Source organism: Strongylocentrotus purpuratus, unplaced genomic scaffold, assembly GCF_000002235.5.
Source record: "Strongylocentrotus purpuratus isolate Spur 01 unplaced genomic scaffold, Spur_5.0 spur5_scaffold_5, whole genome shotgun sequence".
Lineage (NCBI taxonomy): Eukaryota > Metazoa > Echinodermata > Echinoidea > Camarodonta > Strongylocentrotidae > Strongylocentrotus > Strongylocentrotus purpuratus.
The window spans coordinates 10482856-10506839 of NW_022145611.1; the positions used below are offsets into that span (position 1 = coordinate 10482856).

General features: G+C 36.0%; 3 protein-coding genes across 4 annotated transcripts; 2 read left to right on the forward strand and 1 right to left on the reverse strand.

Moving 5' to 3' along the window:
* Window positions 1–223: 223 nt before the first annotated feature.
* LOC576237 lies at window positions 224–3342 on the reverse strand. Its single transcript, XM_776565.5, has 2 exons — window positions 2986–3342; window positions 224–2271 (listed from the first exon to the last, which is right to left on the reverse strand). The coding sequence occupies exons 1-2, from the start codon at window positions 3196–3198 to the stop codon at window positions 1927–1929; spliced, it is 558 nt and encodes a 185-aa protein (XP_781658.1). The 5' UTR covers window positions 3199–3342; the 3' UTR covers window positions 224–1926.
* A 222-nt stretch (window positions 3343–3564) lies between these two features.
* Window positions 3565–22805, forward strand: LOC576166 (threonine aspartase 1). The gene is made up of 10 exons (XM_030998637.1): window positions 3565–3666; window positions 4858–4925; window positions 5320–5388; window positions 5550–5670; window positions 6278–6362; window positions 7201–7396; window positions 7898–8017; window positions 10299–10494; window positions 11873–12024; window positions 21434–22805. Exons 1-10 carry the CDS (start codon window positions 3639–3641, stop codon window positions 21530–21532), a joined length of 1134 nt encoding a protein of 377 aa, XP_030854497.1. The 5' UTR covers window positions 3565–3638; the 3' UTR covers window positions 21533–22805.
* Window positions 12107–17818, forward strand: LOC115929520. Of its 2 annotated transcripts, none has more exons than XM_030998638.1 (5): window positions 12107–12866; window positions 13930–14077; window positions 14340–14408; window positions 15034–15129; window positions 15926–17818. In XM_030998638.1, exons 3-5 carry the CDS (start codon window positions 14350–14352, stop codon window positions 16188–16190), a joined length of 420 nt encoding a protein of 139 aa, XP_030854498.1. In that variant the 5' UTR covers window positions 12107–12866; window positions 13930–14077; window positions 14340–14349; the 3' UTR covers window positions 16191–17818. The 2 variants fall into 2 exon arrangements, with proteins under 2 accessions (XP_030854498.1, XP_030854499.1); XM_030998639.1 differs by having other exon boundaries at window positions 13930–13998.
* Window positions 22806–23984: the final 1179 nt, after the last annotated feature.

The window sequence follows — 23984 nt, forward strand, 5'->3', positions numbered from 1 at the left end:
TCCCGCATTTTAAGGTCCTAAAATTCCAGAAATGCGGAATATCCCGGAAAATGCGGGAGGGTTGGCAGGTATGCACAATTATCAGAAGCAACTTTGAACAAGGTTTTTTTCCGGTAGCCATTCCTTATTAAACCGGTTGATGACTATGAATATTCATACACATATTTGGGATTAATCCCATTAGAAATAAGGGTGAAATTCAAATGAGACTTCACACGTCTTCTTAATCACCTGACAAAGATAAAGACTGGCTGGTCCCATATGACCTGTCAACATTTTTTAAATATATAAAATTAGTGTCCTGAACTTCAAGTTGCAAAAAAGTATTCAACATGTACACCTTATTGTATTTTCTTTCCAAAGTTGGCTCTGAAGGCTTGTAAGCATAAATCAGTGACCTGGGACCTGCACTACCGACATCCTAAACCTTTGCCACATAAACTTTGACAGAGGACTTTTATAATTACCGGTATAGGTAATGTCATTGGTAATACAGTACATGTATGAAACCAGCACAAATACTTCGCACTTCCCTTCGAGACACTAATATCTCTTATTTTCAAAGATTAGCTAACCAAACAAGGTGATTAACTGTGGTGCTGATAAAAGTTGTTAATTAAGTGTTGACATTCCTCTTATCTTATCATAGACAGGTAATGGCAGTGTAAACAAACAGATGTTTCTTATTAATATTTTTACATTTATCGAAAAGGAAGCAAAGTACTGTAATGAATATGGACATATTTATGGATCCCGAGTCATGACATTGCTTTTCATTATAAAATACCATGTAACAATATCACATTCATACCCAATCTGCATATATAATAGAATACACTGTAGTTGACAGCAGTGGAAACTAACAAAAAATCAACAAGGACTGAATAAAACACGATAAAAGGCACCTATTCAATAAATTTTGAAGAATATTACCCAAGAGATTTTCACTTCACTTTGTGAAAATCAGTATAATTTCATTTTAAAATAGATTACAGATTGATTTTTTGGATTTCAAGGAACTCAACAGAACAGGAAAGAGATTTAAATCCAATTTTTAAATGTAGTAAAACCGAATGCCTTTTAAACACCAGTTTTATTGGTAATTTATACAACTCACTTTTATTTCAACAGGGATTCATGCTGTATAGACTAGGTCAAAGGGTCACAGACACTCTAACATTTCTAAGTCATTTTAGGGATGAAAACTGATTTTCATTTGTTTCCCATTTCGTAGGGGAATTATACCTAACTGGTGTCAACCCCATTATTAGTTTAATAAATGAATCAAGTTCTAGGTTCAAACAAGTGGAGAGAGAAAAGGGCACTTTTGCTCTCCTCCACATTATGATTTTTTTTCTTCCCTCTAGTTATTATGTGTTAATCCTATTTGAGTTTGTTAACGTAGAAGCCATTCAACTTTACAAGCCCACCACACGGTGAAGATTGCTACATCAAATCAAGCCCCAAATGGTTTCTTTGATTGTTTAGTTGGTATTGACTCATCACTGTCTCTCTACTTTGGACAGTCATAGCCTACATGAACAACATCCTGGAGTACCGGTATATTATTGCTGAAGCAGTTACAAAAGAGTCGCATGATGCTATCTCATGGCTCCTCCAACCCCGTAAATCATTCCTTTCTCAATCTCCTCCGCTGTCAGCGTCCCATGGATGCGTTCGCAATTGGGATTGAACACAGAGTAAGCGCTCTTTTCTCAAGGAGTCTTCTCACCCGCCCCTCTCATGTTGGCGTAGATGCTATCTCATGGCTCCTCCAATCCCATATATCATTCCTTTCTCAATCTCCTCCGCTGTCAGCGTCCCATGGATGTGTTCACACTTGGGATTAAACACGGAGTAAGCACTCTTTTCTCCGGGCGTCCTCTAACTATTATTGCTGAAGCAGTTTAAAATAGTCACAAGATACTATCTCATAGCTCCTCCTATCCCGTAAATCATTCCTTTCTCAATCTCCTCCGCTGTCAGCGTCCCATGGATGCGTTCGCACTTGGGATTAAACACAGAGTAAGCGCTCTTTTCTCCGGGCGTCTTCTCTCCTGCTCCTCTCATGTTGGCGTAGATGATGTAGAAGAGGGAGAGGATGACATAAACTGCCCCAAATCCGATGCACACGAACAGACCGAAGAGGGCCAGCCAAAGGACAGCTTTCAGGGCTAGTCGGTACGGGTTGATGGTGGAGGTGGAGTAGGGTTTACTTGAGAAGCTCTGAGGAGTGACGTTTGTCCTCGCATCTGTGGAATTCTCATCATCCTACAGAGATGAATGATATAAGAAGGAAGCAATATAATAACTAATGAAAAACGTTTGAGCATCATAATAACATCTTAAGCCCAAGGTTCATTCTCTTTTTCATAATAAAGGTTATCCCCTCCCCTCCCCCCCCCCCCCCATCCCATTAGCTTGAATAAAACATGAAAGATTAATACTAATAGCAAGAGCAAAGTGCAAGAACACAGAAGTATGCTACAATTATGTTTGAGTATCATCAAAACATCTTAAGCCTAATATTCTTTCTCTTTTCCATAAGAGAGGCTACTATTCCCCCCAGGCCCCATAAGCTTGAATAAAACATCAAGATTAAAAGAAAGAGCAAAGTGCAAGAACACAGAAGTTAAACTTAAAGTGAATGTTATAATTATAAGGCATAGCCAGTAGCCAACAGCAAGTGAGGAAAATGAAGGTCAATATAGATCACATAGAAATATATGGAATAAAGATATATTTGGGTGAAGAGAGAGAGAGAGAGAAGGTAGAGATGTAAATGAGAAAGATGGAAGTGCATTTTAGAATAAGAAGAGCTTTAATATTGAGAGAGGGTAACATTATTTAAACCTCAAAGTAAATCATGAATCACAACCACAAGCAATGAGAAGCCTATAATTTATAAATAGGTCTAGAATCTAGTAATAGTATTTTTATAACTTTAATTCAATGAAATAAATTACTGAAAAGTGAAAACCGTACCTTTTGCATTGTAGCATCGGCATTATCTCTTTCCTCTTCACTCTTCATGTTTTCATCCTCCACCCGTTTAGTGGTATCCTTTTCAGTGGCATCCTTTTGGCGATTGCGAAAGAACGGTCCTCCTCCAATTCCAAACAATCCTCCAGAAACCTGAGAATTGGAACTCCTTTCCTTTGCCTTTTTGGCGCGATAAGCGGCCAATTGTTCCTCCATGTCGTCATGTATCTTTACTTTGATTGTTTTCGGACATGGGTCTTATTTGAAAGGTCAACAACCAATTTGACAACAACCACTGATTACATTAATGCAACGTTGTACTTATAAGTCTGCGACTGAACTGAACTTCGTCCTTCCGTAAACATAGGCCTACGTGAGATATGATGTGGTTGAGTTCAATATGGTACTGTCGTAAAGTTAAGGATCATCAGCATATTTTTCAAATATTATGTCTTTATTGTATTTTTTAACATTATTTTTAAAGAAAAAATATATTTGTAACCTTTTTCAAATTTTAAAGTATTATTATATACACAAAAATATATGATTCATATATAAAACTTTAAGATAAACTAATGTAATAAGAAAATGACTAACATGTCAGCGCCCATGGGTTGACCAGCCTGACTCTGCTACAGCACTCGCATTGACTAGTTATGTCCGGATTTATTGCTATTCATCTGGGTAAAAATGATATGTCGTATATTAATCATATTTTATTATGCGTAGTAATCATCCGTTTTATTTTTAACACAAGTTCCTAGTTGGTAGAGTGAAATAATGGACCCGACCCGGCCTGTGACAAAGCATTGTCCGAGGCCGCGCGCGCCGGTACCAGTCAGACCACCGTGCTGTGCGGGTGGTTCGGGGTCTGATTGACGTACGGATCGGTGGGACCCGGTACTGGTATGGTTATAGTGACATGTGATGAACATGCAGAAAGAGCCATAGAGGGAATCATATAGGCCTAATGACTTAATGAGTGAATTAGTGAATACATTGTTTTGTAAATGAACTTGATATATAATTGGACCCTTCGTTAAAGTTCGTTTGGACGAATGAATGGATGAATGAATTAAACTTGAAAGAACTGTCAATAGGGTCAATGCGAATGAAACTAAAAGAACATGAACAATGTATGAATAGAATTATATGTATGAGTGGATGTACATTTTGCATGAATAAGTGAATGAACAATGTGAGTGAAAAAAAATCAGGGAATGAATGATTGAATAAACTCAATAAAGAAATGAATGAATCGACAATTCATAACTAAATAATGCATTGGAATGCATCTGATACATGTAAATGAAACAAACCAATGAAATATTACCAAATAAATGTTAAGATAATATAAGGCAAGGGAGGGCGAGGGTGTACGGTGGGGGAGTCGGGCAAACTCGGACCCGGGGGCAACTCGGCCCCGCTGCATAAACGGTCAGATTTGAAATTAGGGTTAGGGTACAATGACAATAAAAAAACGTTTTTGCAGTGAGTACGAGTTGGCCCTTATCCATGGTGAGGGGGGGGGGGTGCTCGTGAGAGTGTGTGGTGTGGGCCACGGGGGGGGGGGGGGGGGGGGGGTGCTAGTGAGGCTTGTAGCCCCATTAGTAACAATTTTTGGGTAACTGTTGCCTCAGAAAGTTAGAATAATCTCCATTTAAATCTGCAATCCTCATCTAATATGTCTTTATTGATGAATTGGATTGTAATTTGTAGTGGATACATAGTGCACATTTTTTTCACCACCAATAAATGTAATTCTTTTTCTTCTTCTTTTTTTTTCTCCTCCTCCTCCTCCTCCTCCTCTTCCTCCTCTTCTTCTCTAGCTATAATTTGATGATGCAAATAATAATTTTAATTTTATTGTTTCAGGTGCAGGATACCATTCTCCTGAGAGAAAAGCTGAATACAATGAGGCTGTCAATAAAGCATGCCAACAGGTAATTTCCATATTGAGAAATTTCTCATACAAAAACAATATTTATTGAGGAAGCAATTTGAACTCAAATGAAGATGAAATTTCTTCATCACAATTTGTGAGTTTTGCGTGTCAACAATATATTTTCAACAGATCTACAAGTTATGATTTTTGAACAGACATGTTTGTTTACAGGAATCAATATTGGTAGGATAGATATAAAGTGAATTTCAGAACAGTTATGAAAAGAATTAATTGGCAAAGATATCAATTTAACTGACACATTGACATATATCATGATAATACCAAAATGTATCAGAATTATCTGTCATATGCAGTGAAAATGTTGGCTCCATATTGCTAGAAATCGGATACATTATTAATAATTTTATGTATTTTATCCTTGGATCATACAGGCAATATCTGTCCTGAAGAATGGTGCAAACGCTGTGGAAGCAGTTGCTATAGCAGTATCAACACTTGAGGTTTGTAAAAAAAAAAAATCAATTTTACTGTAGAACTCTTCGAGTCTTGTTTTCTACTTTGTAAATATTGTATTGTGACATGGTAGCCTAAAAAGATTCCACTCACTCTTGATCGCTACGTTCGATAACAATCTTGTGTATTTTGCATCCTTTCTATACAGGATAGTCCATGTACAAATGCTGGCCTTGGATCAAACCTGACCCTAGAGGGCGGTGTTGAGTGTGATGCAGGTATCATGGATGGAGACTCTCTGCATTTTGGTGCTGTTGGGGCTTTAGGAGGTATTTTGTCTTTTTTACCTTTTGATTAGTGATTTACTAATTTTATTTGATCGTAGATGCATTCATTCTTTTATGATGTTGCAGTTTTTCATTTATTTATTTCAACAACTTTCTCCTTTCAGCCTTCATCTACACAAAGACCCATGATATTGTGTACAACTGTTAAAACTTAACATTATCCTCTCTGTGTACTCACTTTTTTGATCCTCGGGTTTGCTGTGTATCCTGTGTATATCATTGTTACGTCATTTATTGATTGATTTATTTATTTATTTGAACATATTTCATCAGGATAACAAGATCAGAAAGGACTGGTTTACATCCTGGTCCTGAATATTAAAAGCTTACACTAAAACATCAAAACAGAATAATCATACATATATAATGAGAAATATTGAGTTGGAGTAATCTAGATCCAGAATTATACATTAGTTTTTAGCTCCATATTTTATTCATTCATTCATCTATTCAATTTCTATCTACCGTAAATTCATTAATTTAATTGTATTTGAATGATTTATTTGGCAAAATATAAAAATAACATGTATTATCTACGAGTAGTAAGACATTTATGATTGAATGCTTCCTTATAAATTTTTGCTTGAAGGAATACGGAACCCAGTCAAAGTCGCCAAAGCTCTGTTGTGTGAACAGCGCAAAGGACTTCTGTCACATGGTCGTATTCCTCCATGGTAAGTAGTACAAGTGGGATTCCTATCCCTCTCTTGGTACGTATTACTTAATTTAATAGAAAAAAATTGAAGAAAAAAGATGTATTATAGTGGGTAGGATAGGAATCAAAGTCATAGACCACTGATTACTTTATATCTACAATGGACTTTTGAATAGTCAGGTTAAGCCTCGGTCACAAATGCCATTACGAACTGCTATGAATTGCGTACGTACAATTTTCAGACAATGGAAATTCGGGAAGACAATGGAAAAACAGGGAAATTCTTACGAAATTATCGTTTGTACGAAGCTTTGTGACCATAGCATAAAATATAGTATCCTTGTCATCTCATTCCTCAATATCATATTTTTGATAGATGTGGTGTGTCAAAATTTATGAGTCAGTAGATTTTGTCAAATTTCTGACTCATGAAGATTGGGTGCATACAATAAGAGAATGAAGAGACACATTTGAAAAATGCCACAGACCTTATTATAAAAGTAATAGGAACATAAACAGATTTGGGGAGTGTCAGTGTATGGAATACATGTATCTGATTTATGATTTGGCAAGGTAAGATGGATGCATATATACAGCAGCAGCTTAAATAGACTCGTGTAAAATGCTATCAACCCTGTAAAGGACAAAAACAAATTGAAAAGGGGGTAATGTCAGTATATTGACTACTCTGTATGTGAATCTATTCCTGGCAAAAGAGGGAATCGATAGAAAACGGAAAATGAAGACTCATATTGTCAAAATACCATGGACCATAATGCAAAGGATGAACGTTTATCATGGACATTTATTACCACCTTGAACCAACTGTATACCAATCTTCAACTATTTTTCTACAGTGTACTGGTTGGTAATGGCGCTCTGCAGTGGGCCTGTGATCATGGGTTCAAGGAGGTCAATACCAGTTCCCTCATCACCCCAAGGGCACTGTCTGCCTATCGTAAACACAAGAGGGCCCTAACAGGGTTTAGCACCCTGCCGCCAGACCAGCAGGAGTCATTAGCGAAGAGGATGAAGGGAGATGGGTCTCCAGTGGTAGGCATTTTTGATTTTATTCTATCTCATTGCAACACCCATCATTTCTGACACAATTGTGGTATCAATTAAAGTGTCATTAATTATTCATGTCATTGAGTTACAAAAGGTGTTCTGGAATTTTCAGCTGAGATTCACAATGGTATTGTGTTATTATGAACTAATTACTGTCACAGACAGATTTCCTTGTCTTTATTTGCCAAAAAGTGATTTAAATCTAATCAAATATTCAATGCATTAGTTTGAAAACATTGTTAAAACAAATGTCTTAGAATTTACTCCCGATAGATTTTTAATTCTTCAACTTTACACTGTGCAGACAGCACGTCCGATTCAACTTTTAAATTTTGAGTTATCAATGATCAGAAGTGTTGAATCTTTATCTTTTTACACCTTGTAGTATAGATGATGTGCTTAGAGACAGGTACATATTCAATAAACTTTGCAATTGAAATTGGATTTCGTTCATAAACTCATCTTCATGTTCTTCTCATTAACCAGATTGATGGGGACACCATGCAAGACACAGTGGGGGCAGTCTGTGTGGACAGCAATGGTCAGATCGCTAGTGCTGTGTCCAGTGGTGGGATAGCCCTTAAACATCCAGGGAGAGTAGGACATGTAAGCTAACTTCATGATTTCTGTTTATATTTGTTTTCTGCTGTAAACTTGATGGGCTTTAGAGCTAGTCAGGGCGAGTTTATAAAAAGTATAGAGATCTAGAGAGGCCTGAGTAATGCTTTGGAAATTGATGCAGTTCTGATTCAAACTACCTGTCCAAATATATGTATCAGTTGACAATAAATATGCCCCTTTTGTTACAACAATACATGTTTCATAATCATATTATTAATAGTGAATTCTTGCATAGCACACATGAAATTCTTGGCACTCATGCATTATTTACCCACCCATCCAGTGTACGACGAAATATAACCTGGTACTGCTAAACAAAGACACACACAGCAGAAAAAACATGATGGCACGATTTGCTGCCCTCTATGCTCTAATTCAGCGTAAAGCAACAAGTGACCATACATGGACTTCCCGTAGGTCCGTCGCACCGTGATATCACGTGAACCCTCTTTCAGTGAGAGAGGGCAGCACAAAGCCAGCAGTTATTGTGCCAAACTTTGGTGCCCTATTTCTATAGTTTTGTGTAGTCTTTGTATTCACCTTTTGTTTAATACCGGTAGTTAAAAATGTCTTGCCAGTGGCTTGAACCTACAACCATTGCTTTGAGCTCCTAGTTAAGTTTAAACCACTCAACCAAGACAAACCAAATTAATTGAAATGAAATATGTCTATTGCCAAGAACAGTGTTATGACAAGTAAATGGCTTCTGTAATACACTAAGTGTAATCCTAACAACCATCTCTTGCCCTCCCTCAATAGACCATTTCATAGTTTATTTAGCACATGGGCCAAATGACCCCAAATATCCACAGATCTTTTACTCATGGAGAAGTCCCACCTTGTGTATTTTAGAATAATCAATGCCAAAGTCATGTATGTGCTTCATGAAAAGCTTTTGTTTGCCCTCTTGTATCATAGAATGTACCGTAGATGCACACATGAATAATAATTACATAACATGAGCATGTATTCATCTTGGTGGGTTTTACAATTTTATCACAAATGACCTTTATCTGCCCATGCGCAGATAGTATTTACGAAATCTCTCTATTTACCTCTCGCCCTCCCCCTCTCTCTCCATCTTACTCTCTCTCTGTCCTTACCTCCCTCTCTCCCTTAGTGTATGAGCACGGGCGAAATTACCAACACATAGCATCTGTGGAATTAATCATGTCAACAATAAACAACTAAATACCTGATAAAAGCAAGCAGTCCTCATGGTCCAGTCATTCAAGCCAAAATAAGAATTCAAATATCACCCAGCCATTGCTAGATCAGATGATCCAAAATCCACCAAAGTTCAGCAAAATACCAACGTCCAGCAAATAGATTAATTCCGCATTGATGATCCAAAATAGTGTTAAATCATATCCAAGTTATAAATCCAGTGAGATCACTTTCTCAGTAAAACAGAAACAGATCACCATCATAGTTCATTGTACATCACATGGATCAAAAGAAATGACAGCGAGTGAAAAACATGTGTGTCCTCATGGTGGCTTCCAACTAGGAATTCAATGCGCAAATGATTATTACATAATAATAGCCCTGACCTTCAAATTATTTTCCTGGCTTTCAAAACAAACCGGATTATTGATTACAAAATGCACATGAACCACTGCCATGCACACCTAGACATTTCTGGTAGCTGCTTGCAAATATGCAAATCACAGCTGCAAAATTTCAGCATGTATCCAATGTATTATGTTAACAGCTTGAATGGAACCAGGTTGCTGAAATAGTTACATAATTTAGTGGAATTATACATGACAGAAGTTGAACTTTAGGGGTTACACCGTTTGAATCACATCATCATGATGTCTATTTTTTAACTTCTAAATACAGTTAACCTTGTCTTAGTGGCCACCTCTCTATAAAGAACACCCATCAATGATTATATATGCTTATGCTATTTTCAAATATTATTTGTTTTGTATGAAATTGAATGTCTTTTTAATTCAATGCATTGTACACTTTTATGCTTTTTCAAATGTTATTTGTTTTATATGAATTGCATGTTTTTTTATTCAACGCACTGTAAGCTTGATTTTTTTTCATAGATGGAACTGAATTGTATAAAAGTGAACTGAATAATAGTCACCTTTGTTGTTTTCCTTGAGAGAAAAATTTGTGTTCCAGAACCTGTCTATAAAGGCCACGATTAAAAAGTGGCCACTTGATTTTGATTTCCCTTGTTTAGACTTACATGTACATGTATTACCATTGAATAAGGATAAAGAACAAAATCATTGTTTCCCCTGCCTAGGCCATGTTTTTTGGATGTGGATGCTGGGCCCAGTCCCACACCAAGACATCCATGTCGGTGAGTGTTGGATGCAGTACCTCAGGGAGTGGAGAGCAGCTTATGAGATGTAATCTAGCCCAGACCTGCTGTGAGGGACTACTTCAAAGTGATGATCCAACCTCATCATTGGGTAACACCTTTCAAAGGCAATATCTAAGTGAGTTATTCTGAAATCTTGACCTTACAGCGGGACTGCACTACTTGTAGCTACTTGCACCCTCTATACAGCCAAGAATGCCGAAGCATTAATTGAAATCTATTTGATGAGATAACCAACTGCCAGTGATCACGCAGGGAGGTCTAATCCCTCCTGGCCAAACTAATGCAGAAAGACTTTAAACTTGAAGAAAAGGACATCTTTTGATATATTGAACAGAATTGAGACACAGTTTTGATGCGGGGAATTATCAACATCATAATCATGATATAAACTGAGGAAAATTTTTAGATGTTGATTAAAGGGAAAGTCCACCCCCAAAATAAGTTTATTTTAATAGAAGTAGAAAAATGAGAGAAACAAGTCAGTGAAAGTTTGAGCAAATTCCGATTAAAAATAAGGAAGTTAGGATTTTTGAAGTTGTGATCAATCAAACACAAATTGGCAACTCTATGACGTATCATGCGAGCTCAACTTCCATTTGCTCAGTACTAAAAAAATCTAAAATTTTCATTTTCCCTCAAGAAAAATTTCAACCATACATGCACCCTAAATATAATAATTGCAAATATGTTTCTATACTCCCCCTGCAAGGAACAAATATATATTCCGTCATCAATAACGAAGAAAACATGATTTTATGGAATATTATGCACAAAGCAAATGAAGGAGAGCTCGTATAATAAGTCACAGAGTTGCCAATTTGTATTTGATTGATCACAACTTCAATAATTCATAACTTTCTTATTTTCATTCAGAATTTGCTCAAACTTTCACTCACCTGATTTTCTTATTATTCTGCCTCTATCGAAACAGACTTATTTTGGGGGTGGACTTTCCCTTTAAATGTAAATGAGAAGATCAGGAGATGTCAAAGGTGACGTGGAAATGGGATGTACAGACGATGATAACTTGTATAAGATCTTCACCCCATCTCTAACATTAAACTAGCAGGATCTGGAACTTTTTCTTTTTACCATCACTGATACCATTCGATCCATATTGACACTTTCTGGAATAAACAAGCTTCCAATCCAAAAGATATTTGATATAGCGCCTTTTTCCTTGCAGTTACAAAGCGCTGCACACATGCTCGACAATGTTTGGGCCACTTAAAAACAAAAGTTAGACACTTCTCAGAGATCAGCAAAGTATATGTAGGCTGGTAATAAAGTAATTTCTAGCAGAAAAGATGTGACTTGAGTAGCTTGTTCTGCGAAATCAGTAGACAATATCTTTTCATTAGACATGGACAGAGAGACAGAGACAAACAGACAGAGACTTACAGACTTTAACTGTAAACATATAGAAACATTAAAAATCCTGCGATCATTGTTTCAGCGCAAACATCTTATACTGACCTCTTTTGCATTCACAGAATCACCATTTCTAACTGACGATGCGGCAAGGCTTGGTGGGGCTATTGCAGTGAGGTACAACCATAAAGACAGAGACGCAGAGATACTGTGGACACACTCCACTGATAGTCTATGTGTAGGCTACATGGACACCACGCAAACTAAAGCAAAGGTACAGTCTTTCAAGTCTAGTTGCTGTATCTCTAAGATATCATGATATCTTTGACATGATTATAGAAAGTAATATAGGCACATGTTAAAGGTATAGTTGAGTATTGGTAATTTCCAAAGTGCCCCTCCAAAACAGATTTGGTTTATTTCAGTACCATATGAAAGATCATCGAAAAAAACATGGGAGATGATAATAATTCCAAATCAAATGCTCTAATTGTTGTGCAATTTGCTTTCAAAACATTATATAAAAGTGTTTGACGTCCGGACATCACTTTTGACTTTCGACGGTTTATTTTTTGAATTTACGTGTTTAGCTCCCTCTATGTCATTTAACAAAACAACCAGCGTATTTACAACGAGTGTTTGAGTTCGTTGGTACGTACAGTACAGGTAGCTAGCAGGCGGGTATCCGACCGCGCGCTAGTAATACAGTACAGCTGATCAATTCCAATACGCTGCTTTCACGTAAAGTATAACACGCACAGCTCAGATCAGATTATCACCGGCGCCGATCGAACGCTAGACAGCTACAGACAAGCTTTGATTGAAATACGATAACGAGATCGAGATTGGAAAAGGAGCTCGAGGTCACGGACGATGGCCGACTCGGACTCAGCTAGTGCTAAGGCTACGCTAAATCGGAATAAGACTAAGTAAGACGGTAAGAGGAAGGAGAGAAACAAGCAATGGCAGCTCGACCATCCGGCCCAGAGGAGGCGCGGGAGTGGCTGTGAACAAGGCCAGGGTACGGCGGAGAAACTTCGCGAGCTGCAGGCGGCCTTCTCGTTGCCGAGTCTAGAGGATGCCATAGACCCTATGGCTATGCCAGCTCACTGAGAGGTAAGTTGAAATGATATACGCCCCACTGCATTGGGTAGGCCTACCGTTTTAATTTGATCTAGTCTAGAGACTAGATGCATGGAATCGGCAAATTTAAGAAATTACGTTTTGTTATCTCTTGCCTTGGATTTTTAATTCAGATTTCATGAATCATATGATATTGATAGTCTAGCCTAGGTCTACAGTAGACCGAAAGCTTCAGTCTCTATATCGTCGGTTGTTCCACTGAGACTACGTCTGGCTCCACTAGACCTCCGGATGAATTTGGTTCAAATGAAAATATTGGAAGCATATGCGATCCTACAATATTCAGTGAACGTTGTCGCGTTGAAATCGAGTCTAAAGTGATGAAATTGTAAATAATCTCTTTAATACTATAACTCTCTCTCAAGGTCAATATATTAATTCACCTATACAACAAGCTACAATTGACCGATTGGCTATTACCTTTTTGAAATTATATATCACAACTACATATTCCGGGATTTTTATGGTAGCAGCTACCGTTGTACGACCGTAGGCGCTATTTTAAATTTATCAAAATTTACCGGGAGCACCGGTAAATTTTTATATTCAATTTTTTTCGAAAGCAGAAGTGTTTTAGGAGCTAAATTTTCTAGTGCTTATAATACTTCCACAGGGGCATCCAAATATATCAAAATTGTAAAGAATCGCTATCCACCCAATTTTCAAAATTTCCCAAAACTTTGTAATAGACCCTACCTTTAATGTCCCTCGTTACAACTGCAGTTTTCTTCGTAATGATGACGTGCAGGGCTAGTCAACCGGGTAAACATCCTGCTCTTTTTAAAAGTCGACAAGGTTGTACTATAGCTTGCTTGAGATGTGACTGTCTCATCTATATTTATCTCTACCAAAGAGTGTCTCAACTTCACATACATGACAGAGAACCAATGCATCAGTTATTAGTCATGCAAATTCCAAATCTGGCTAGCTGTGATAATTATTAGAGAATGCCATCTTCAAAATAATTTCTTTTGGTGATTTAAAATCTGAATGTTTTTTACTTTGTGAATGACTTTCATTTCTTCACTTTTTACAGATATGAAGAACAGACAACACAATCCATCCCCAGCGAAGAAATTCCAAGCAGCAGTAGGGGAATTAGCAGGTGAATACGGTAGTACAAGTCACCTTTGACCGCAAATTCATGGAGAACTTGGCCTACTCTGCTGATTTGCTCGCTTCAGGTAGGATTCTGTATACATGTACGAAAGGCTCTGTAAATTGAGAGGAATTTAATGAGAATGCGTTCATTACGTACATGTTTGCAAGATTGAGCTCTTTTTCGGTTATGACCTATAAAATTGGGACATATCAGCAGGTCAAGATAATGCATCTTATTTGCTCATGTGTATGACATGGGATTTTCAATATTGATTTTGTGGTATGAAAATAATGAAATGCCCTATCATTTATATCAGTTTTTATTTTGTTTTCATAATTCCTTAGGCACACCAGCATGCTCGAGTGTTTCCACAACCACATACTGATGTATGCTTCCAAGCGGTATTCCTTTGAGTAAGTATTTTTAGTATCATTTTGTATGTTTGAAGTAAGATTGTCTGTGGAAAAGTTGAAACATATCATTACAGTACGGTTACAGTTACAATATCATATTTTGAAGCAAATAGCAAAGTTAATGAGAAATTATGAATGACATCTATATAAATGCTGAAATCACTTTTGGATGCATGCAGAGTCTTGAAACAGCAGACTTTGTATCGTACTTGTGTCGGTACCTGATGTTAAGTCAAGTTGGAGTGGTTGTAGCAGGGAAATGTAACTACCTTTAATTAAGAGTCAATAATTTACAACACAAATCCAGAACTGAAGTGAATGGCTCGTATTCACAAAGGAGGTTTGTACAAACCATGGTTTGGCCAAGGTTTACATCTATGGAATGCCATTTGTAAACTGATGGAGAAGGAATGTAAACTCCATACTTGTTAACAATGTTAATTTACAATTTACGGTATGCGAACAGCATTCCATAGATGTAAACCATCGTCAAACCATGGTTTGTACAAACCTCCTACAAACCTCCTTTGTGACTACGGGCCAATGAGTCTGAGATTTGTCTAAAGCATTTACTATTCATTCATCATGGTAGTGGTAATACCAATTGTTTGTCTTATCCATCCAGCTACCCAGCAAACCGGGCAAGGAATTTGCTTGCGGTCATCGACTACATGGCACACAAGGACAGGCCCGACCAGATTGATGAACAAGGCAATACAAAGTGAGTGGAAATTAGAAAGAAAAAAAGGTTTTCTTTTCTTTCTTGTTTTTCCTATTTTTATTTGTACATTTTTTTTTAGATGGACAAGGCAATCCAAAGTGGGTGGAGTAAAAAAAAAAACATGATTTTTTGTTTTCCCTGTGTAGTTGGACAGGGCAATCCGAATTGGCAGTTCTTTCCCATGAAATTTATCAATTTTGGGGAAATTATTAAATATCTAATTGTCCTTCCTGGGAACGCCCCTTTTAAATCGCCAAAATATGACGTCATCTAAAGAAGTTGTCCCTGTACACGACGCACATCTAAATTATGTAGATGACGGACTGTAAGCTGATGGTTTGTCAATCATGCTGCTGATTTTGGACCCTAAATGCGGACTTGGATTCAGTGTAATAATATACTTGGTGTGTAATGCAAGGTTCTGGAGTCATCAAAATCATCATAAATTTGGCAGAGTTTTGGTAAAGTAACAATCACTTACACAGAAAGATGTATATGGGACAACACACATGGTGTCGGCCTGTCGGGGCTAGTACTACCCTGATTTCCTTATCTTTCTATGCTCATTACTCAGCCAGTATACATTTTCTTCCAAAATTGTTTGGCACATGACATTTATTTGTAATCTTGAACATTCAGTGTAAGTTTCGTTAGATTCTGTGAGAATTCATTTTCTTTTTTTACCAGAACTCAAGTTTATCTTTAAGAGATATGAATCATTTCCAATTGACAAGAATGATTGTGCAATATAATGCAACTTGTTACATTTTGCATGTTCTTTTATTTTATGATACAGATATGTTGCAGTATGGTCAAAGCGTGCCAACAACTACGTGGCCCGGAAGGAGAAGGTCCCCAAGACCTACCCCTACATGTATGTACAAGGACTCATCGGTGCGATACTGGAACGCAGAGAACAGGACCAAGGACCACTGTTCTCGAAGGCTGTTCTGCTCCCTGATGACCCTAGACACACAAGGCCCAGGCTTGCACCATTTCCTCCACCACAACTTGATGTGATCCTAGCCAGGAGACTAGGCCGATTAGAGAAATCCATGTAATCCTCTGTAGTGAACAATTGGGATTGTCTGACTTGAGAACTGCTTTTTTTCGAGCAGAGACTAAGGGATCCAAATGGCGTCCTTCCGTCCATCCTCCGTGACTGTACACAAATTTGAATGAAGTCTAATGTGAAATCTTACCTGCAAAAATCAATTAGGGTTGCTAACTTTCCAACCCTGCATCTGTTTGTAACCATACTTGATTGGTACATGTAGATGCCCTTTATTGGCCTCCATGATATTCTGGAGTTGAAGGTCACATAAGTAGGTCAAAGGTCAAATGAGGTTCATTGTTGCATGATTGCATGATTGCATGCAAGACTCTTAATCGCCTCGATTTAATTTGTCCATGTGGCATGTTTTTAGGCTATCTTGAGGATTGGTTGGAACTTAACATTTTGGACTCATTTGGTTGCTAATGATTTTGTGGTCCGGAGGTGAAAGATTGCATGGCTTAGCATTACGAGCATGTATTCTTGATATGTCAGAGACCCTTTGACAAAATACCACCAAACTTGATACTAGAGTGTCCCTGGGGATCATGGGGATGTGGTTATCTATCAGTATAAAAAAAAAGTCACATAACGCATGATATACATGTACCAGAAATAAATTGTTATTGTTGCTAGATTAGCCACCATGCTTGGCACTTGTATATTGTATTACAATAAGAGGTTGGCAAGTTTACAAATGGAAGAAATGTAGGAATATAAAAGACAAATTGTGACATCAGTGTATAAAAGCTCTATGTGATTTATACAATTCATAATTTGTGATAAAATCAGTGCTTGCTCATGTGGAAATGGTGGATATTTCAATTTGTATCTATTTGGCAACCTATATTCCTTGAAGAAGTTACAGTAGTAATTATAAAATTTACAGCCAAGAGGTCAAACCATGAGTCAACAATGTGTTTGGTTTTAGTGACTGTGCATGTAACTGAGGTGACAGTCGATCATGAAAAAGACTATACTTCGGAACCTGTTGAAAATCAACATGAACAGAAGAAAGATTTGTAGAATATCTTATTGTAAATAGTCTTCATTTTTTGTTTAATGCAATCAATGTGACTAAAATAATGCAAGCGAAAAAGAGAAATGATCACAAGACAGCAAAACAGTTGGTTTCATGCATCATTTGAATCAATGAACGTGAATCAGCTCAACGCCAAAGTATTGCGGTTCAAGGTTATACCATCAAGAGATATGCTGCCTGTAACTACTTTGTAGTTTGAAAGGGTGTATAAAGGAATAAGGATACAGTTGGGCAGGCGAGTCTTTCTGTTGGTCTATTGTAAAAAACTGGGTCAAATTTTTTCCAATTTTTACGCAAATTGTAATAAAACTTGGTATACCGATTGACCCGAGGGTGTGCAAGACACATTTGTTGTGTCTGTCTGTTAAGGTACCTCCATGGTAACCAAGCTTTGCACAAAGAATACAATTTTGTTTTAATAATCTTGTGGAGCATATTCTTTCCAAGTTTTAGCAATTTTATAGTTTTGGTATCTTTGATGAGGCATTATAATAACAGTATAAAACTCAATGCATGTGCAGTGTGTAAAATAAGTATGTGAGCAAACTATTGGAAGTAGTTTGATCGATTCATATGAAACTCAGTACACACAACGCAGAATTGTCTTTTGTGTGCGTATAGGACATGACCAGTTTTGAAATGTCTGTGCTATTTTTTTGAAAAACCTTATGTTGGATGTTAATCACTTGAGGTGATATTCATAGTCGAGCATTAGGGAAGATGAAAGACATATATACCTAACTATACTTAATTTTGTGCTGAAACTGATGTGATTCAGGATTTGAGATCGATATGGAGTATGTATACATGTATACTCGTACGAATCACTCAGACAATTTTTAAAGCATTTATATATAAAGTAAGATGTGAAACTTAAAAGATAAAACCAGTTATGGTCATGCGACTGCATTGTGAAAGGATTGTTGTGGAATCGATCAGAAAAGGTTGATCATCTAGCATATAAGTCTTGGTGTGTACTGCAAGGTTCTAGAATCATCGAAATGATAAAAAGATTGGCCCAGTCTTGGTAAAGTTACAAGCACTGTACACAGAAAGATGTATATGGGACTACGCACAAGTGCGCGACACATGCGTTATATCTATCAAGTCCAAATAGATATAATAATTTACCAAATATATCAATTAGTAGGCAGTTTCTCGGCAAAATTTGTATGATCACGTACTAGTCAAAACATTGTGTGCGGGCAAGCACTGAATCAAATGACCGGGGTAATAGTATATTTGTCAAGCGCGTAGAAACATTACTGTTATAGATACTTTTCTTTGGTAAACTTATCTACACATTGCCTATAGAGAATGTCAAGTTTTTATGAAAGACACAAGATAAGATGTATATAAATAAGCAGTAACTAATAAGTAACAAGACATGGTGGTATACAAATAAAGTATATTGCTCCTTCTTAATGACGACGGTTAAAGTTGTCATAGCGATAGATGCTAAATAAAAATGTGCCTTTTTTAATACACATGATCTGTTTGTATGCAATGGTTGGAATCAACATCACGTTTAAATATTGCCTTCAGTACAGCAAGTATAATTTGTATTCATCTGAATAATGTTGTGTAAATTTAACTGTTAGTTATGGCCGAATAAAGCTTTCAATGTACACCATAAAAATATGTTATGTATCTTCATTTTAGCATTACTATAATTATATTAAAATCTTATGTCTTTACACATTTACAAGTTATCACGTACTGACGTAGGTCATGCAATACACAGGCACTGTAGAACACAACTTATTTACAAGAAGTTACAATCACTTTTTTTTTTAAACTTTACAATTGCATGCAGTACCAAAATAAAAATACTAAAAAACACTGCATTATGGACAAGTATGAATCAAGTAAGATGTTAAATTAATTCACTACTGTTATTCATTATAGTATACTGATACAACAATTTTTAATATTTTTTTAAATTTATTTCTTTTTATTTCTCCACTTTCCCTTTAGCCATGTACCTTCATGTTGTTATATATGTTAAAGGTGTCGCTCTGGACCTATAACATATGATAAGACAAAAAATCCACCAGTTATTTCTGATTTCTATCAAATTTTTAGATTTTGTGTTGTTGTTGTTGTTGTTTGGTATTATCGGCGTTTCATTCTTTTTTAGAATATTTACGCCTTTCACTTTATTTCTTTTTTTTTCTTCTATTTTTGGTACTATTTGTCAATTCATATTCATCTCTTTTTTTTGGATAATATAATCTCAGATCTACTGGTCCATGAAAACCCCTCACCGCAATTGGCACCTTCCTGCCAGACCGGCGCGGTACATTGCGCAATCTTCTCGGCCATCATTGGCCTAGGCAACTCTGGTGCCGGTGAGAGGATTCTGGGGTAGATCTTTGGAGTCTCTTGTTTGGGGTTTACCGTCCTCAATCCGTCTTTACTCTTTCTTACCTTTTCTCTTCTAGTATTTTTCCATTTTGTAAAACCTTATTTTTCTATCAAAGTGGGTATCAACATCTTAGGGCATTTGGTTGTCGTGCGATATGTGCCAAAAAAAAAATGTGGATTTAGTAATTCCTTTTTGAATGAAACATGGATTTAGCTTCTTTTGGAATTGAATGGATTTAGCTCCTTTTGGAATGAAACTGTAATAATGTTGTTTACTTTCTTTTCGAAAGGTTATATTTATGTGTGATTTCACTATTATTATTTAAAAGGAAAGGTTTGCTGCTAAATTTGAATAAAATTTCAGTGACTTTATTGAGAAAATATGATTTATTTTTTATTTTTTTAGGTACAATAACATGTTTCATTCCAAAAGGAGCTAAATCCACGAAAATAAAAAATCTAAAAATTTAGTAAACATCAGAAAAGCCGAAGGGAAGATTTTTTCTTATCATTATTGGCAGATAATCAGGTCCATGCAGGGTGACACCTTTAACATATATAACAACATGAAGGTATACATGGCTAAAGGGAAAGTGGAGAAATAAAAAAGGCAATTTACTCAGAAGTACCCAAAGTGGATTTGGCTCCTTTTGGAATGAAACTCTTCACATATAAAAGGAAGACAAGTAATATAAAAGGAAAAACGAAGGCCCACGTCATTTACATAGAAGGTAGGTGGACAGATAACCTCGATGTTTTTAATCTAATTTCATCTGGGAGATCATTCCACAGCTTTGTTCCTACAAACGAAATACAAAATTGCCCTTGCGTTGTCTCACATATTGGTTGATAGATAGAGTAAGCCACTTTCTTTACACTGTAGAAGTAATCAACTGGGTCATACGACGTACAATACATACACATACACTACTACTAGGTCGAGCGTACTCGCACTACATACACATACAGTATTAATAATAATAATAAATTTAATTTATATAGCGCTAAATACAAATGTATTCGCATATCGCGCTCAAAAACAATAGCGCTACCAGTACCACAGACCATGCAATTATGTGCAGGCCTCGCATACCATAATGTGTACAATATAAATCAGTCAGCGCGCTATATTATATAGACATGGTTCGGATATTACTTGCACGCCCATATCCGATCGTCGTCTTGGCGAAAATTCACGGTGTGCTGCCGCTTGACCGAGAGGTGGCGCTATACAATTACACTGAACACGCCTCGAAAGTAAAATTTTTGATAAATAAAATCATTTGCAGTCGAACAGGTTTTTTGCATATAAATTCACTCTAATGTAATATTTCGGATTTATATCTTCAATGATGCATTCTTAGACATTTATTGTATGTTTTTTATGTTTAGATCATAGTTTCGTTCGCTAATGTGAGTATTGACCAACACTCAACTATTCCTTTAATGAATACTTTCACAGTCACATAATGAACAATCCCGGAATGCTCTTGCAACATCTTCTATGTAATGTTTAATGGTTTGTAGGTATATCAAGTTCTATTTTTGTTTTACACCATTGATCTAATTCTAAATTATGATGGAAATTAAAGATACACCTAAAAAGTGGAGCATTAATTAATTTGTGATTTAAAAGATACCCCATTTTCTCTTATGCAGCTTATATGTTAAATGCTTTAATACCGGTAATGATAATAAATACAACTGGTTTGGTTTGCTGATTTTTTTCTCAAATCACTTTGATGGAGAGTAAATGTGGTTTCTAAACACAAATCTTAGATGTTTTTTTAAGGATGTCATCAACTGTCCTCGAGTGATTCTCATCATTGTGTTCGTTTTAGATGGTGATATCAAGATTACCTCCTGGAGCCAGCGCAGGATCCACCTATTCCCTAGGAGGAGCCACAGTCCACCTGCCTTTGATTGAAGAGCCTCCTTGACGACACCCATCCTCCTTCTTTGATTGGAGGATAGTATGGTGTGTGTGTGCCACCAGGAGAATACTGATGGAGACCGGAATAGCTAGGTAATCTGCTGGAGCCAACGCTGGATCCTCATTTTATCTTCCTTTGCTCAAAGAGCCTCCTTGACAATCAGTACCAATTCTCCATCCCTTCATTGGAGGATAGCAGTGATCCTGGAATAGCTGCAGTATTGGTCACCTATAGCAGGAGCCTGAGCAGGAGCCAGTCAACTGCTTGATATACCAGAGCCGTGATGATGTTTTAAACATCTTCCATTTTGAAGATACTGTTGCCGTGGTAATGTAGTCACGTTAGCTCATGAGGGATCCCATTTTCTCTACCGGGAGCCATGCATTGCAGTCATCTGTCCAGTTGAATTATAATATGTTGATACTACTAAGTTGGTTCACTTTGATGGAGGATGCTGTCATAATGATACGTCCAAGTTGACTCCAGCTGGAGTCATTTGTCACCTATTGAACACCAAGGAGCGACTTTGAAGTAAATATACCAGTATGTTTGAAATTAATCTGGTTTAGAATCGCCACACATGACCGACACACTGGGTTATTTTATTTAGACAAATTTATTCTATCTTGTAATTTTTTTTTTTTAAATTTACATTAACAAATACGCACATTTGCCATTACAGACAATGAAATGGAATTGAATCAGTTGGCAAAAACACAATGCATTTTATCAGATAGTACATTGACATTCTACCTTTATTGCTGATAAGCCTCCATGCTTGCATGATATGTTTAATTTTAAAAATGCTAACATATTACTCAATAGTACTCTCTGACATACCTCAGATTCCTAAGATATAGTAATTAATCAATGAACGCAGTGAAAATGGACATCTCAGTGATAGTTATTTTCTTATTTTGGGTTATATGAGCTTGTATTTATCACTTATTCAAATTGTGACTATCATTGTATTGAGGAAATGGGGATGGGCTCAGATAAATTTTTATTGCAATGAAAAAGATGTTGGTCTTCAATGTTGCATGCACACAGAACACTTCTTTAAAAAAACAAAGTGATTCCATGTCTAGGAGTGAGATAGCTACTGAGAAATCCATTTCAGAATGTAAACATAACAAGGAATAGTATTAATTAATTCAGTGCCTTGTTTAACAAAAACATTTAACATTTAGACATAAATGATGTTAAATTATGCAGATTTAGTCTATGTTATGGGGATTAGACTACAGAGAAATAAAATGCTAATGAATTATTTATAGAATTGATTGAAGTCAGTAATTGATTTTGTTAGTATTAATGTTTTCCTCAGGAGAGTATGAATGGCATTTGTTTTGTTATAAGTAAGTCACTTCACATGAAACATTTCTTTTGATCTATATACATGACTTAACGGACGAACATTACAAATGCAAATGAAAACAAACAAACAAATTTAACAAATGAAATGTTAATATGAGAAAAATTGTATCAGAACACTACAATGAAACAAAATATAAAGAAAGAAAATATGACCAGGCATCAACGTAATGAGATATATGCAAAATTATAGCAAAAGTGGAAAATTGATGAAATTAATTAAAGATTTTTTTTTTTAAAATATCAAATTCCATAATGTTTCAACAAATGAATTACATGAAAACCAACAAACCTAAATAAGTTCATGTAACTCTCATAACTACTGTACATGTTCATGTCAATCTGTACTTTTGATCCTTTATGCACAAATGTTTAAATAAGCTCTGCTGCCAAAATGGAAATAAAAAAATGCAAACAAGGGTACAACATACTGCGTAACTCAATGTTTCACTTTTTCCTGTTTTTTGTCTGAAATAAGCATATTTATAATGTTAAAAGTTACGATTTTGTAAGGCATCTATATATAATTTTGACAAATCGATGGTCAAAATAGTTTTGAAAAATGAACATCTTTTGTAGTTAAATTTCAATTTTTCAAAAATAGAATATATTTAGTGCTTTCTATGAAATATAAGAACACATGGAAATACTAACAGACAGTTCAAATTTACTAATTCATACAAGTTTTATTATTTAAAATAATATTAGTCTAATATTGTACTGATGAATACATAATAACTTATAAAGAAGATAAACTAAAAAACAATTCACATTTACTAATTCAATGTATTAGTATTATGTTACAATTAAAAAAAAGATATTACAATACAAGTTTTAAAAATAAAAAAAATATTAGTCTGATATTTTGCTGATGAATATAACATGATAACTGATAAATAAGATTATATTGATGATGTTTATTTTACAATCAACATCACTAAACAGCATCGTTACCACCATATACTGATAATTATGGTGATGACGATGCAAACAGTAACTAAACTTTGCCAAAATCAAACAAAAAAATGAATAATCAATATTTATCTGTAAATTTTGTACACAGTGTGTCTCTGTGAATTCAAAT